General features: G+C 39.0%; 1 protein-coding gene across 1 annotated transcript in view; it reads right to left on the reverse strand.

Annotated features, from left to right (window-relative positions):
- The window catches only part of FAM135B (family with sequence similarity 135 member B), a 142,651-nt gene extending 125,703 nt beyond the window's left edge, over positions 1-16,948 (reverse strand). Inside the window, exons 1-2 of the mRNA XM_069006054.1 lie at positions 16,886-16,948; positions 12,081-12,176 (exon numbers count right to left, since the gene is read on the reverse strand). Coding sequence (XP_068862155.1) covers positions 12,081-12,157 — 77 coding nt within the window. The 5' untranslated portion in view covers positions 12,158-12,176; positions 16,886-16,948. The remainder of the gene's footprint in view (positions 1-12,080; positions 12,177-16,885) is intronic.
- Between the last annotated feature and the right edge of the window lie 866 nt (positions 16,949-17,814).

Below are 17,814 nucleotides of genomic sequence, written 5' to 3' on the forward strand. Positions count from 1 at the left end.
TTTGTATCTACACCCTTTGATTCCTGATTTGTCTCCCTGCCTTTTTCCCAATCTCGACCTCACTCCTTCATTCCCAGGTCCTCCAGCTCCTTGTCCCTGGGACCATCTGTGTCTAGCATGATGCAGCCCCAGCCTCTCCCCATAGACCCCTCCCTGCTTTCCCTGCTTCCAGTACCTGCACAGGGACACCTGACCCCCCTGATTACAGTGAGCCTTCAGCTTTCCTTTTCCAACAAACAGTTTCAAGGGAGAGATTCATGATACAATGTCTGCTTTACATTTTCTTTCCTAACTTTGTCAAGAAATGGGTCATCTCTGTGTCTACCCACTCACTCCACAGAAACAAAACTAACTGTTAAATGTGGGATCTTACCAAAATCCACCTATATTTCTCATTGAAGTGTTGGCAGCACTGAAGGGACATTTCCCCCTCTACCAAGAAGGATGAATACTCTCTTCTGAAAGTACACTCAGTGTTGGCACAAGCCTGACAGCTCTAGAGATAGAAATCCCATTTTCTGCTGAATGGATTCAGTACTAACAACGACAGTGAAACCTCTTCACAATGTTTTTGTCAATATGAGTCCTCAGTCCATTACAGAAAATCTATACAGAGAGGTGAAAAGAGATTTCATTCCCAATTGTATCATGAACCTGTCCCCTCTGCTCAAGCTCTGATCTCATTTTTGAGCTAATCCTAAAAATGTTAGTATTAATAATGTAAGAATTCACATAACCTTGTGTTTCAGAAATTTTCTCCCAGAAGAAATTATTCACAGAAAGAAAAATAGAATCAGAGCAATACTGAACAACACAGCAGCAGAGACAAATGATGATGTGTCTACCTGAGCTGCCACCAAATTCTGGAAACACCAAGAATTTGCAGCCACTTATCTTTGCAAATTTGCAAAGCGGTTTGCAAATCTGCTCTTGGTATGAGGGGGCTTACTTCCAAAACAGCTAGAAGTGAAACCCACACTTATCTTCCATCATGATCCATGAAAAAGCACTCTTCATAGAGTCACAGAATCACAGAATAGCCTAGAATGGAAGTGACCTCCAAAGATAATCCAATTCAGCCTTTCATGGGAATGGAAGCCAGGAGGAGGTCATCCAGCAGCCTTGTCTAGACCAGCCGCATATAGAAATCCTCCAGAGATGGGGATTCTACAACGACCCAACCCCTGAGGTTGTTCCAGTGAATGATTATTCTCTCTGTAAAAACTATACGGGGATGAAATTTTTTCTGGTCTAAATTGCCCTCTGTCTTCTCCAGGTGGCTCCTTGTGAAAAGACAGAGTGTTCTCTTTATATTTACCCTGGAATACTTACTGGAATACTGTGATGAGATTCCCCCAGAGCCTTCTCTCCAGGGAGACAAAACCTTCAGTCAGAAAAGATTTCCTTCTGTCATTCCTCAGAGATTGGGTTTTTGGTTATGTCATCCCAGGGCTAGGACCCTGCACTTGTGTTTGCTAAACTTCACACAGTTGCTGTTGCCTGCTGTTCCAGCCTGTCCAGGTCTCTCTGTAAGATATCTCTCCCTCCTGACATGTCCACCTCACCACCAGCCTGGAGTCCTCAGCAAACATGGTGATGGTTCAGTCAATCTGATCATCCAGGTCATTTAGGGATTTTCCTTCTACCTTAAAGTCTCACTGGCTTCCTTTAACAGTTCCTTTACTACCCTTAATTTTTGCAGGACTTTCAGTGCCTGAATTCAGTGGATTTTGTACCTTGCTAATTTGGCTAGCAGAGAATCTTGAAAAGTAAAGGATGTTATCTGACACCATGCAAATCTTGGAACTGAACCATCATAAGAGGCTTGACCATCAACTAAGTTCTGCAGAGTCCTGAAACAGAGCAACAGGTCAAGAACAATCCAGCACTGTGTCTAAGGAGGGGAGCATTAGGAGCTGAGAACCGGGGAAAATTTTAATGAAGTTTTACTGGCAATATGATAGAATAGAAATTGTTCAGCCTTGAGAAGTCTCCAGGAGACCCCACTGCAGCCTTCCAGTACCTAAAGGGGGCTTACAAGAGTGAGGGATTTTATACACCACCAGATAGTGACAGGATATGGGCTTTTAAACTAAAGAGGAGAGGTTTAGATTAGGCATTACAAATAAATTCTTTACTCAGAGGGTAACATAACACAGGTTGCCCAGAGAAGTTGTGGATGCTCTATCCCTGGAAGTGTCCAAGGCCAGGTTGGATGGGGCTCTGAGCAACCTTGTCTAGTGGAAGGTGTCCCTGCCCATAGCATAGAAGTTGAAAAAATAGGAGATTTAAGGTCCCAAACCCAAACTATTCTACGATTTAGCCTTCTTTCTTTATACTTTATAAAGTTTTAAGTGATTGAACTACCCAGGGCTGCTCTTATCTGAGAATCATCACACCCAGTCACTTTTCTCAAGCTCTAATAGGTCTATTGCATCAACTTATCCCTTTCCACTGCTTCACAAAGTTTATCTTGTGAGAAGGACATGTGAGTCTGGAAATATCTAAACCAAAGAGATTACTTTAAATTGGTCAACAAAAAAATTACAAAATAAATTAAAAATCTACAGCTTTCTCAGTATTTTTGGTGGGTTTTGGTTGCAGACATCACTCCAGTCACATTATAAATTGACTTTTCATTTGTTGCAAGACATCCTTATAAAGATTTATCATGTATAGCCAAACAGGAACAAGAGATTACTAAACAACAGTTCATTTTTCAGATGCATTTTATTTGTAATACCTTCTATTGGCAGATGTTATCCCCACAAATGAATTAATGTTCCACCATAACAAAGTGGACATGGATTGATGGGAGAAATTGATTTGTGTTTGTTAATGTTCTTTTGCTGCAGCAAGTGCATTAAGTAATTAAAGTGCTAAAAGAGATCTTCCCATCCAGACACACAATATACTGAACTCCATTAATGCAAGGACAAAGGACAACTGTTTTTTTCATTGCATCTCAAGTGCACCCTGTCTGCAGCCATACACACCATATAGCTTAACTGTAACCATTAAATTAAAGTATCCAGTTCCAAAAACAGTTAATATAGCAAGGAAACTCTAAAGGATTAAGTGTCAAAAAAAAAGAGTAATTATTTTGTGTTGCCAGTATAAGCCATCTTAAAAGGATCTGATCAAGAGATTGTGTGCAGTTTTCCATTCTGAAAATTAGACTTTGGGATATTTTAAGCTGAATAAAAAGATATCTGAAAAAGAAAGAACAAACCTTTCCCACACATAATTATATTTTCTACTATCACAGCATCTGAGCATCTGTAACTGTACCCTATAAGGAACAATCTTATAAGATATTATTACTACTCCCATGTTTGTAGATAATAGTTGATGAGCTAAAAGATCATTCAAGCCCACCTCAAGTAATTTCCCAAACTCACTACTCATCCCAACAAATAGCAACAGTTAGATATTTTATTTCAGCTTGCAAATGTTACATTAAAATGCCTTGCAAAATTACCTTACAAAAGTGCAATGAAGTGTATGAACACTATTGCCAAGGGACAGGATTGTTTCAAATGTGGAACAGGGAAGTAGAGCTGAACCACATCTCCTGACATTAGGCAGTGCCTCCTCTGTGAAAATAATGTGCATCAAGTAGGTAACAGTGAGAGAAAATACTGGTGTGGGGTTTTTTTCTTCATCTAACATTACTGAGGGCTGCTCAGATGTTAGTGATGAGTATCATATAAAAATCTCATACAGAATGGGATTTAAAATAAAACTTGTCACCTGGTGTGTTTACGTGCATGTTTATGTACATGTTTGTAAATAAATAGTTTGTAGTTGAGACTTTGGTAATGTCTGTGCTTTGTATGCCCATCCTTTCCCTTTCTTTTAAAACCAAATTTTCTGGATTGAGGCAATTTGACAAGAAAGCCTTGTACTATTTACAATTAATCCTTGAATGCTCACAGTTGCTTTGAAAACCATGGCAGGTTGTACTCTAAAGCTCCAAAAATAATTAAATACATAACAGTTTAAAAAATATGTATTTAAAAAATACTACCTTCTGGTTCTATTTACTTATTAAACAATTCATTGTTGTTAATCAGTGATAGAGGAGTGGAAAGTAAGCATGTTCTTTGCAAGCCCTTATTTAAAAAAAATAACCAAAAAACAAAACCAAACTGGGCTAAATATTGCATTTGGCTGGCCAAAAATTAAACATTTGCCCCTTAATATCTACATACGATCTCCTCTGAGCAAATATCACCTCTGTTCAAGTGACATTTACATTGCTGCTTTGATGACTTTCTGAGTGAATTATGTCAGAAAGTAGCTTCGATCTCACCTCACGTGATTTATATTTATACACAGCTATACCTGAGATGTTGACTAGAGTTCCTAACTCAGAGAGTTACAGATGGACCCATGTCTGATGCTTGGAATCACTCACCTCTCTGTAAATGTAAGTGGAAGGAAGCCTAAGCCCTCAGGCTTGTGAAAGGATTTATGTGTATGTGCTGCAAGATGTTATTACTTAAGAACAAGTGAAGTGACACAGTTTTAAAGCACTGATCTTAACTAGAACTAGCCAGAAACATGGCATCAGCATAGACTGTGTCAGGGCAATTATTCTAAACCAGAGAGAGTGCCAGAAATTAGTGAATGAGAAGGTCTGGTAATGAAATATGAAATGCTTCAAAAAACCCTCTGTGTTCCTCGTGTGCAATTTTTCAGAGAACGAGAATTTGTTCTCCAAGTTTTCATGTGAGGGTGATTCTGGTATTTCTAGCTCTTCTGGCACTTTTCCTCCCTAAAGCATTCTGCAAACAGCAACTAATAGAGGCAGCTGAAGTTATCTGTATTTGGAATGTGCTATCACATTGTTACATAGGTGGGTTGGAACTAGACGGTGTTTAAGGTCCCTTCCAACCCAAACCATTCTGTGGCTCTGTGACACACACTGTGCATATCCCTAGGGAAAGCACGGAGTGATCACCAGCAGCAAATCTTGTCTTTAAATACAGGACAAGCTGTTGGGACAACAACTAGACCTGGCCCTTGCAAGGGAAAAAGTAATTTGATTATACTTAAGCTCTGGAATTTACTGCCCAGAGTCTGGAGAACCTCTATCCTTGGAAGTTTTCAAGACTGGACTGGACATGCCCTTGAGTAACGTGGTCTGAATTCAATAACTGGTCCTGCTTTAAGTAGGTATTGGGCTTAAGATCAGGCAAATTCCCTTCCAGCATGAACGATTCCCTGGCTCTAGGATGAGTGTGGCCATAGTGTTCCTCAGCACAGAAACAACGAAGAAGCTGTGCAGCTTCTTTCTGCACTCAGTTTCAGCCCATGCAGCAAACACTGTTTTAGTGATTTATCATCAGCATGGTGGTCTCCAGCAACTCCCCTGGCTGTTTAGCTTACAGAACAAAACAGGTTGACTTGATTATCATTAAAATGTGATTTTAGCTGAGAAATGCAGTTTGCTAATAAAATTAGGTTCTGCTTTTCAGCTGTATGGAATGGTCCATGCCTTAAGTCTTGATGTCACTGTGTCCAGTTCCTCAACAAGTGTGTCACATCCTGGAGGAGCTCAATTTTCAATACTGCACTTAATGACACAATGATTCTAAGAATTTCTGGGGCTTGTGTCATCAATTCATTAAGGAGATAGACTCAGAGGGTAAAACAGATCCAAGTGCATCAATGAAGATCACAGTTACTTCTAAAACACCTATGAATTGAGAGCAACCACTTTTTGTATAAAGTGTATTGGTTCAAGTAGAAATTCACCTCAAAGACATGCATTTAGTCCATTAGATTAATACATTTGCTTAGCAGAACTTAAGGGGGATCAAAGCCACTCTGTGATACTCTAGGGAATGATACTTTAAATTTAAGGTCTCTGCTCATAGAAATATTTTTATTTTATGAATTTGATTCATAAAAATAGGAAAGGCAGTGCCAAATTATACATCAAGAGCTTTGAAGAAAATCTTATAATAGTCAATTTTTAATGTTATAGATGATAGAATGAGCTGTCTTCCAGGCTAATGGCTGATGAGCATTAAAAGCTGGCTAAACCCCAGAAGTTTCATTTTGTTTTTTTCTTCTCTTGTTAACTCTAAATTTTTGCCCAAGACTTTAATCTGACATCACAGCTTGCATTTTATTTCCTAGGAGAGTGGACCCCATCTGTTTGCATGACATTCCTCTTGGCTAGCACTGTCTATATGATATATTTTAACGTTTGTCTTCCAGGAGCAAGCAGAATGCCTTCTCTGTCTGTATCCTTACCTTTGATTTATGGATTTTCCCGGTGTGTACAAAGCTTTCCACCTGGATGCCAGAGTATCTATACCAAACTGTTCTCTCTGTAAGCATCACCACCTTTTATCTTTGGATCAGAAATTGCTTTGCAACATTTACTGATCCTTAAAAATGTCTTTCTTAAGTCCCAGTTGTTTATTTTCTGCAGGTGGGGAAAACCTAAGACCAAGACCAGGATCAGAAAGAGAGCTAGGAAGTAAATGTATTGATTCACTAGAATATACTTATTTTTTTCCTTTGATGTGCCCATGAGCAGAGGCGAATTTGCTGAATGTTGTGCAGTGTGTAGTTTTAAGTAAGTTGTTTTAATGACTACTTATCATTCTAGTGTTCATGACCAAGAAAGTAACAGTTGCTATCCCACGTGTGAAGGGTGGCTGAAGTAAACTGAGCACATTCTTTCTCAACATATGACTCAGTCAACTCATGTTGTGTTACATGGGTGCCAAATGGGAGCAGAACAAGTGGTGAAGCTGGACCATATGGGTTGAGGAGTGGCAAGACGACATTTGGAGTTCTCAGAAGCTCTCAAATTACTGTAACATTTCTGGGCTCTCCAACATGTGTTTGTTTGAAATTACTGTGTTGTCCAGAATTTTCCCTCTGACATTGCACATGCACGGTTTTAACTCTGTATTAATGATTGCTGGGAAATTTACGTGGAAAACAATCATGAACTAGTGTGTAAAGCATTATCTCAAGGCCTTGAGTAGTATCCATCCAGGCCCCTTATTTCTGAATTTGTACTAATTCTGTGGTATTGCCTTGGTTAGCCATCCTCTTAGGAGAGTTGGAGCTGGCCTTTAGCTCCGTTGTCTATAGGTGACCAGGTGACATAGAACAGCTACCTGATGTATCTAGGGTCAGGTAAACCTGAGCATTGCTTATTTGAAGGTGAAATCTGTTTTCCAGATACAAGAATACCCTACTTTCCACTGACTAATCAATTTCCAGTCCATGGAGTTTGCTGACATGCTGCTCTTCACCTGCAGAGCAGTCTCACCTCTTAGGCTCCACTCCATTTAGTTCAATGTTTCCCCCCTACCACTGGCACAGGAGATCCCAGCTCTCTTCAGCAGACACAGGGTGCCTAGAAATTAAAGATGGCTATACTCATTAAGCAAATGAGAAAATTGTCTTCACCAGCTGTCATGACAATAACCCATCATCCACGATTCTCCTGAAGCTGCCACTTGGTACACTTCAGGACACTGATGTTTAGCTTCCGGCACACCTGCACTTCAGCTACTTTCATGACTTCAGATTTGTGCTAAACTAAGTTCAGTCTTGTCAGTTCAGTGCAGTAGGTTCTCAGCTATCACTGCATGACCATGTAGAGTCCCTGTCTTCTTACTCCTGAGGGGTTTTATGCAGTTTTTTCTTTTTTTTTTTTTTTTTTGACAGTATTGGATGCTGCATTAAAGTGAAGGTGATATGTCATCGTGGCAAGAAAAAATTCAGTTCTGTCAAAGCATCTGTTCCAAGGGACAGCACTTATTACTCCAAAAAGGCATCACTTCCATCACTTCACTATGCTTATAAGCCCTCTTCCTTTTATTTTTCCCCCTTTTTTTTTCTTCATTTTTATTAAAGAGAATTCATGCATCATAAATGAACTAGGTAAGTATTTTCAAAATGACATAGATTTACAGTCCAAAAGTGAGTTGTATTTCATTACATGTGAGAAATCTGAAGAAATGCATATTTTTATGAACAAAATAACAAGACTTACTTCTGTTCTACACTTTCAAATTATATTTTATATATATATTAATATATTCTGACACTGTACCTCAAAGACTCTGGGAAATAAGGGAAATAAGGTCTGAACCTCTGAATACAATGTGTATTTTTCAGGTACCTATCTGACAAAAAAGGCACTGATGGATTGCTGAACCCCAGTTTGCTGGGAAAAGGAGCTGCTGCATTTTGTCTCTAAAGGAGTGACTTCATGGCTAAGTACACTGAAGCCCTGTTGTCCATCTGGTAGTTAACAGGGATGTTTTGCCACATAAAAGCTTAGTCTGTTAAGTCAGAAGATCTTGTTTCCAGCAGCTCTGAATGCTAATGATCCTTGGTCTGATCCTTGTAGGGTTTTGTAAGCTCTGAGACCACTAATCCTTTCTTCAGGGCAATGGAGCATTACTTTTAGAAGAAACTGGACTTCATTTTTCCACTCATTTTTAATCACCACCACCCCTCATGAACATAAACCACCAGTGTAAGTGTCAGACACTTACAAATTGCAGCCTGGAATTTGAGGATTGAGAAGACTGATAAGCAGTTGATTCAGCGCTGTGATCGGTAACCAGTGACTTACATTGGTCCTAGTTTCATAATACATCATTGCCAGAATCCTACCACTAGTCAGTCACTATTTCACCTTCTTTTTCCTCTATTTCCTCACAAACTCCAAATATTACTCAGCCTCTGAATGCAGTAGTTGTGGGGTTCATTTTTTTTCCTCAGTCAAATAGATTTTGAAAAGCTTTAAGAAAAAAAGGTGCAGAAGGATTGCTTCTGACAGAACCAGACAAATCAATTAATTGATCTCTGGCAGTCAAGGATAATTTTATTTCCTACTCTATTAGGGAAAATCAGAATCAGTTAGCTAATTTCACTAGAGAAAATGTCACCAGTTATTAAGCAGCACATGATGGAAAGAATTAAAGACGGAAAACTCAAAAATGTTTTTCCTTCCAGAAATTGCATTACTTATTACTCAACCTTTAGAACTCTGGCAATCAAGCAGCATTGCAAATCCTTTGGTTTGACCAAAGAAAAGGTTTTCTTCCCCTATAGCAGCACCCACAGCATTTAACCTTTGATGTCTATAAATACTGACACGGTTATATTTGAGCTCCAGAAGATAAATTTACCAGTAACTGACTGTTACAAACTACCTGCACATCATTTACTGACTGTTCCTGATATATATTTGCCAAAATAATATAACCATGATGAATATTCACAAAAAAAAAAAAAATCCTGATTTTTGTATCAGTCTCTTTTCAGTACTAACTATTCATACAGGCAAAAAACCATGATTAAAATATCACAGGTTGTTGTTAAAAAAGTTAAAGGAGCTACTGTTTCTCATGGGGAGGAAGAGGTGGAAACCGGCTGTGCATGCATACAGATTTCAAAACAGCATCCAGTAAAATCAAAAATAGAACAGGGCCATTACCAGCAGCCTAACATTTTAAAGCACTTTGACTTTGTGACTTATGGACAGCAGATCATGTCCTTAATCAAGCTTGATTATTACTTATCACCTAATGGTTCCAGAAGGGCTGATTTACCCAGGATTTTCTTCCTAAATCATGTTGAGTTATTAATTCCTTTATTTGAACAGAGTGCTCTTCTTGAAAAGACTCACAGTTGGCACAGCCCTCAGAGGGACAGTTAGCCAAGACTAAGCATTTTGGGAAATACTGCCCTTATTTCTGCAATTACCTAGTTCCAAACCAGAAATTTCAACCTTGTCAGTTAGGCATACAGGAGCAGGACTATTCTGTGTTTCTGGAGATACATATTCAGGATTTTTATTATTTTTTTTTTATTTTTTGTACCAAAATATTAAGAGGAAAAGTAGATTATATAAATTATTATTAATACTCTTCATTTTTGTTCCTGCTTTTGAGGTTAAAAAAACACAGCATGTTGGGTTCCCACAGAAATTAAGATGAATTTCAATTTCTCTGCTTTTCTGATAGATAATCCTTCATAAATCACCTTTCTGACCTTCAGCAGGACAGAATGGTATTGACCCAATTTACAAATCACTCAGAGAAGAAAAATTTTAGTTAAGTAGAAAATACACATCACTCTTAATTCTACCAACACTCTCACCTGTAGAGACCATGTAAATCCAAGATATCCCAGATGCCTATAGTCAATATCAACAACAGCAATAGAAAAATGGCAAAATAAAACGAGTGCCCAAGTTAAAATGAAATTTGGCAAGCTCTCCTACTCTTTCTCTTCACATATTCATGCTATAGTGAAAGGGCCTGCTGAGCAGATGAAGTCAGCTGGAGGATAGTGATCAGAAATATGAGACACACAGATTTTGCTGGAAATATAAAGGTTAAAATGATGGAAGGAAAGCAAACATAATATTGTGCAGGATACATAGAAAGAAAAACGACTGCAAACAAATTAACGCAGTATCACCTACAGCATCATGTGTTTAGAATATTAATCAGTAAAGCAAGGTAAGTACCAGGGGGGAAAAAAGCAAAGATAATTAGGAACTCATTAATGTGACAGCTGAATATATTATCTGTGTTAGTGCTAGGCTTACCCCCCCACACCAGAGATTTGATCTGACTGTCAAAGCCAAGGAAAGCATTTTACAGAAATGATTGAATGCAAAATCAGACCAATACAAGAAAAAACAGACAGGTCATCACACTGGAACATGGAAAGATTCCTGGCTAACCTCTGAATATCCTCTTGTCTAAGTCCAAAAGATCAGCCCACAGATGGGTGTGGATTTTCAGTTGTGAGGAAGATCAAAGACATTACAATTATCACCAGAAGTCAAGGAAAAAAAAATTCTATAGCTAGGGCTGTCTTCTGTTATCATAAGGACCAGGTCATGAGATGGTTTTTTTTTATAGCTTGGTTAAATCAAACAGCTCAAGCATAGAGAATTTTTTTCAGTTTGACATCAGTATTTGACATAGTCAGAATACTTTCTAACATAAAGTTGGTGGCTATTCTCTTGGAGAGAGCAACAGAATGACAGATGCCAGCTGTTAAAACCAAATAGAGCTGTGTTTCCTTCATTCAAGTTCCCAGCATTTTTCCCACACAGTTCATCAAAGTAAATCAAATAACAAAATTCCTCTGTACTGATGGAAACAGCTCTATCTAATCCATCCCAACACCTGAAACAATTCCCTGGTTTTTGTGAAGCAAATGGTGCTTGAGATAGACAAATCAGCTGTGAACCATCCCTGTGCCAAGCTAAGGCTTGAAAGAGAATATGTAGTGTTCTGTAAACATCAGTTGTGATAGGTGAAAGAAAATAATATTCCTCTAGACCCACTATTTTCCATTAAGTATATTCTTTTGACCTATTTGAGTGTCCTGGTCTTCCCCAGAGTGCTTCTTTATCAAATTTCTCTTCACTGGAGAACATCTGTGGGGTGCAATATGCAAGAAGAGCAACAACTCACATCTGGTCAGGCTTCTTCACAGCCAACAGGTTGTTATAAAAACTGCTAGGAAGAGTGGTGCAAAAAGAATAGAGGCAAAAGTTTGATGGGAACTTCTAATTTATGGGGATGTGAAAACTCAGTGTGGCCACCAGAGGCAGAGCTTTAGACAAACATAAGTATTCATTTTCCCTTCTGAAATGGTGGGATTCAGCTAAATTTCATTAAAAGAATATAGTCATTAGATTTATGGCCCTAAAATGAAAATGTTTGCATTATAATTCAATGCAGTGATCATTTACCACAGAGACCCAAAACCACTCCAGAAGCATTTAAAGCAGCCATTGTACTTATATCTGAACAGGAGCTTAAAATAATTTGGAGCATTACAACATTGTACTGCAAAAATAAGTCAGTCAGTCTGAGTTTATAGTGGAAGTAATGTACATTGATCTTCCTTGACAGCAGTGAAAGCCCAATGACATCCTTCTCTGCCCTGGGGATTGCATGAAATATAACTGCATTTGGCAGAAAAGAACCTCTTTTGCAATTTAACTCTTTTCTGTAACCTTCTCCTCTGTTGTCAGCTGCAGATTAATGGAAACATCAACTCACCCCCTCTGGAAGAGGTCCACATTATGGAATTTGTGAAGCTCCACAGAAAACTCGACCGTTCCCTGAACCTCAGACATGGTTTTTTCAGGTCATCACCTAAATAACACATATATAAAGACATTATAAACTTTTGAAGTGTTTTGCTTAACAAATCCATGAACGGATTATTTCATTTTAGTCAGCATCTTGGGGTTCATGCAAAGCTTGAAATCAACTGATATCAATTGGAATCTTTCCAATGACATCATTTGGCTCCATCTTCAGGAAAACTCGGTAAAAGCCAGATCAAAGCAGTAATTAAGAGAGGTAAAAAGTCTAATTAAGCCTGAGGACAGAATGATAATATTATGAAAAGTATAAGAAGCAAAAAGTAAATAACATATTATGTGCAAGAATCTCAAAGCAAATTTTAATTAACTCGCTGCTCTTATATGGGAAATTGATTTTTTTTTTTAATCTCATTTTATGAAATGGCAGATTTCCAGGGTCAGCACAGCTCATTTCTGTAAAAGCACAGGCCTAAAAGACAAGAACCATAGATAGATGAGAGCAGAATTCAGATTTCTTTTGCTTTTGACCCCTTCTATGACTTAAATAAAGTCCCAGAAGGGAAGCTTCTGAGGGAATATGAATAATTTTAAAATTAATGAATGAAAGAAATTCTTTTAAAGAAAATGCTGACAATCGTGGCACCTAATAGACCACAACAGTCAGATCAAGATTTTGAAGTATTACAGCCATTTACATCTAACATCTCATATGCTTATTGAATCACAGAATAATTCAGGTTGGGAGGGACCTCAGGAAGTCATGCCTCACTCAAGGAAGTAAGTTTCCAAACCAGCCCTATTTAATACAAAAGTGTAGAGCCTTAACATTTCCCTAATTATAGCAGAGGCAAGCCAAGGACTTTTACAGCTTTTGGACAGATTTTCAATTATTTTTTGCCCTTCTTCTCCTTTTCCCCCCCCTGCAAATGTACTTCTGGCAATCTGCCAAGCTGCTTGGAAATTTTCTGTAGGATCAATGAGAGGATAAAGATTAAATTTTTTTTTTCATTAATGTATTCATAAGCAACATTTTAGTTGTTGTTTGACAGCAGCCAAGTGCAGTCTCTGAGGAAGACCCATGTCAGGGCTCTTAACAATTCCCCCTCCTGAGACATACAGGGCTTTAAGGCGACGTGTAGCTCAGATGCAAAGTGAAAAATTTCTATAGAGGTGCTAATCAATAATTTTCATGGCACTCATAGATTCAACCACGTCCTTTAATGAAGCAGGAGTGAAGAGGATTTTGATACATGAAGTCCTCAGATAAGCGTTAGGCTTTAGCTTTCTCAAGGCTTGCTCCTGATTAGTAATTTTCCAACTGACTGGTTTATTACACTGATTATTTTAAACTAAGTTTTTTTCTGACTATCCTCTCGAACGCTACAGTTTTTCAAAAAGATCCCATTCCAAAGTTAAAAGGTTATTAATTTTTCATTCACCATCCTCAAACTTTGGAATGGCAAGAATGTGATGTAAAGTATATGTAATGTATTTCTGTAACTGTGAGAAACAAAAAGAGAATTGCTAAGTGATACATCTGATACGCCTCCGAGGTAAGGAATTCTACATTAGCTTGTGTCAGGCCATGATTTGGGTGTGCTGAAGGTATAGTCAAACTCTATTACTTGTCACAGAAACACTGAATCAACTAGTCCGGAAAACACCCTTGAGATCATCAAGTCCAACCTATGACCAAACACCCCCTTGTAAGCCAGATCGTGGCACTGAGTGCCACATCCAGTCTTTGCTTAAACACCTCCAGGGACAGTGACTCCACCACTTCTCTGGGCAGCCCATTCCAATGCCCCATCTCTCTTTCTGTGAAGAACTTCTTCCTAATATCCAGACTAAACCTCCGCTGGTGCAGCTTAAGGCTGTGTCCGCTTGTCCTGCTGCGGCTGCCTGGAGAAGAGGCCAACCCCCATCTGCTACACCCTCCTGTCAGGGAGTTGTAGAGCGATAAAGTCTCACCTGAGCCTCCTCTTCTCCAGGATAAACATCCCCAGCTCCCTCAGGTACTCCTCATCGGGCTTGTGTTCCAGACACTTCACCAACTCTGTTGCCCTTCTCTGGACCTGCTCCAGCATCTCAACATCCTTCCTAAACTGAGGAGCCCAGAGCAGGACACAGCACTCAAAGTACGGCCTAAGCAGTGCTGAGTACAGGGGAAGAAAAGTAATACTTTTTGTTTTCTTTGTCCCCCATTTCAACAGGAATGAAACTATTACTTTGTCCTTTTTGCTTTTCTGCACAGATTAGGAAGTTGTATGTAGTTTATAAGTCATGAATATCACATATCCACCAGGTTATGTGTGAGTCTGTGTGTGTGTGATAGTCTTGCCTGAGCCAAAAAGCAGACTGCATGGGAAGCTAGCAGGAAACCATGCAAACCACAAAGCAATACTCTGACAAGGTATTTAGTCTTGAGGAGAGTGCTAATTAAAATAATTGCCTTTGGCAATATATTTGCATGTTGGGCTGAGGCATATTTCCCTAGACCAAAAGCTCGGGATCAAAGGAAACTCCATGCTTTTGAAGACACCAACTTAAAAAGGAGAGGTGTGAATGGATGGCCAGATAGTTCAGACCACTACCAGTATTGTCAAAGATAGAAACAATGACATGAAGTTAAGATTAACTAAGGTATAAGAAAAATTAAATACATGGAAATACACACATAGGTCTTCACTGTATTTGCACTATATTTTTCAAGCTTTACGCCTCTTCAAAACAAATCTAGAAGAGTTATCCTGGAAACAAAAAACAACAAGCAAACAAAAAACCTGTTTCTGTAATTTTATTTCCCTCACTGATCACCAGAATTAAAGTGTAAGCACCTGCTGCACCAGTTTGAACTTCCATCCACCCCACCCACAGATCAGATCACACAGATCTACACCCCCAGCACTAGAGCTGGGTACTTCAGGGAACACCTCACAAGTACTCAAAGGGGCCTCTGGTGCACCTTATTTTCATGGCACTTAGCAAAGTTCAAAGAATCCTGCTTAGACACATGCTACCACTCTTCAATGCAAGAAACTATGAAATTTGACAAAACAGCTGCAGGCACCACTGGATCAGGAAAATATTAAGCCATTAAAATGATGCACTAATTTTTAACTTCTGTACCAGGTCCCTGCTTAAAGGAACCTTATCATAACCCTCCAAAATCCAGGACTCATGAAGGACCTCTGATCAACCCTTGTGTGGGACAACCTTGGGTTATAAATAGAGGAATAGTTGGTAAAAATAATATTGAAGGTTGCCATGACATCAGCATTGTAAACACAATAGGGAATGCTGCCAGTATTGAAGTATCATCAGTTATCTAATAAGCAGTTTAAAGAAAAATATGGAGGTCATTCTTGGGAAGGCTTTAGTACATTTGTATTTCCAAAATATGTTTCTATATCAAACTCCTTGCATTTTTCAGAAGAGACCTTAAGACAACACTAATAAATATGAATGCAAAGCTAATAAAGCAACATGGGAAGTGTTTTGGCCATATGCTCCTGCAAAAGCGGTGCCCATGGTCACACTCGTCCCTCTGAATCACTGGATTGCTTCAGATGGTGCTGTGCTGTCCTACACGCACCAGTGGCACGAGTCAGGTCACCAGTTTGACAGTTTGTCCTTCCAGCTAGAGTTGGTGTCCTAGCAAGAGACAGTCAATTTCAGTTGTCACTTGACTTAGAGCAAGGACACACTAACTGAAAATCACAATCCTTTATACAAATAAAGCCTATGAAAATCTATATGTTTAAAGACTGGAGACTCTCTCACTTGCATTTTTAAAGAAAGGCTGGATTTTACCCACATCTCCGTTGCTGTCAGTGGAGATACCTTCTGCACTGGAGACTGTTCAAGAAATGATACTGGCTAAAAGCAACCTTTTTGACTTACAATATTTTTACTTAATGACATTTTAAGGATCCAGCCAACTGATCAAGCCCTCTGCCAGGAACTGATTAGTTGATTATGTACCACACACACCACTGTTAAACACCTGGAATATAAAAATTAATCTGACAATTCCCCACTGAAATAGAAATCACTGCCACCCCAAAAGAAGAGAGATAAGGAAGGTGAGATGGGAAGAAAGCACACTGGATAGAAGGACAGGACACTACATAATCTAAAAGTCCACGAACCTTCTAGCATTTGCACAATTACATCCAAGCAAAAAATAAACCGTGTTTTTAAACATAAACCACTTTTTTTTTTAGTGTTTCCACCATCCTTAACCATCTCCATTTCAGAAACTAGGCTTAAAAAATGCAAAAAAAAAAAAAAAATTTAAGAAACACCAAGGACAAAAGAATGAAATGCCATGTGACCAAGGGCAATAACTCATGAACCTAGAAGTATTCATTTAGGAGAATACAGCTACCTCTTGAGAAACACAGCTCATACTATCTGCAGGATACCACCAGTGTCCTTACTGGTTTTAAAGCATCTTTTACTTTATTGCAATTTTTTCCAGAAGCTGGCATTTATTTCAAGCTAGGCACTTATATCCATTTATTTATTTCTTTATTAAGAATTCCTTGATTAGGTGCATAAAATCAAAGTGAGATAACTCCTCTCCACTAATGCCTTAACCCACTGTATTTCTAAGTAAGAAAAGTAAGAGGAACAAAATACAAGGAGGACAGTAAACAGACACAAATATGTTCTGAGATGAAAGGATTAGAAGAAGAAAGCTCATTAGACCAAATCTCTTTTTCATTGTTGTTTTCTTTTTTAATTGCTCACCTCATGCAGCTGAACTGGATCCCCATTCTTACGACAGTGATTGCATCTCAATAGCCTTGTCTGAGCATACATTAATTTCCTGAGACAAAGCAGTCACAAATGTCAGTAAGTCCTTTCACTACAACGCTGTCATTAGCTGTTCTCCACTTTACAGAACCTGTCAGTTTTTCCTGCCAGCACATCAGCAAAATGAGAGAGGTGAGGTCTTCACCTTCAAGGTGATTTCAAAAGTTAGCACCTCATTTTGTTAAAATATATCAAGCCAGTATTTATCTTCTAAGATTTTGGGTGGCAGTAAGATATTTCCTTTACACCTTAAAAGGAGCCAATCTAAGTACAACACTAAAGATACAAAAAGTGACAAGGCTTGTCAATGGCATCAATAGTCAAGTCCACCACTTGACCACAAGTCCATTTGTATTTTACCTCTCTTCCTAAATGTCCTGATGTGTCATAGACTCACTGAGCTATAAATACCTCACCCATATGTTCCAAAGCCAGATCCACCTGAGCCACTTCAATTCTAGCAGCCTGGTCCACCCACCCATTGTTTTCAAGTTCTTTAGTGTAACAAGTCTCGGGTATGTGAGCATGTACCCTCTGGTCAGTCCATGATCACATCCACATTTCCCAGGTGCTCAGGATTTCCAGTCTGAGCCTGCTGCATCATCAGTGCAACCCACTTACTCCATGTAGGATCAGCTGCATGATGCCTGGAGGGCACCCTCCCTGTGAACATCCAGCTGACCCCAGATAACAGATACCAAAAGAAGCTGTGCTTTAGTACCAACTGCCTCTGAAGAGGCTCAAATGCCTTCATATGTTGCTAATATTTCTTTCTCAGTTGGAGTGTAATAGGCTTCAGATCCCCCATATCCCCCATTTCTAAACCCTAGAGGCCAGCCTAGAGTCTCTCCAGGCTCTTTTGG

Source organism: Aphelocoma coerulescens, chromosome 2 (genome assembly GCF_041296385.1).
Source record: "Aphelocoma coerulescens isolate FSJ_1873_10779 chromosome 2, UR_Acoe_1.0, whole genome shotgun sequence".
Taxonomy (NCBI): Eukaryota; Metazoa; Chordata; class Aves; order Passeriformes; family Corvidae; genus Aphelocoma; species Aphelocoma coerulescens.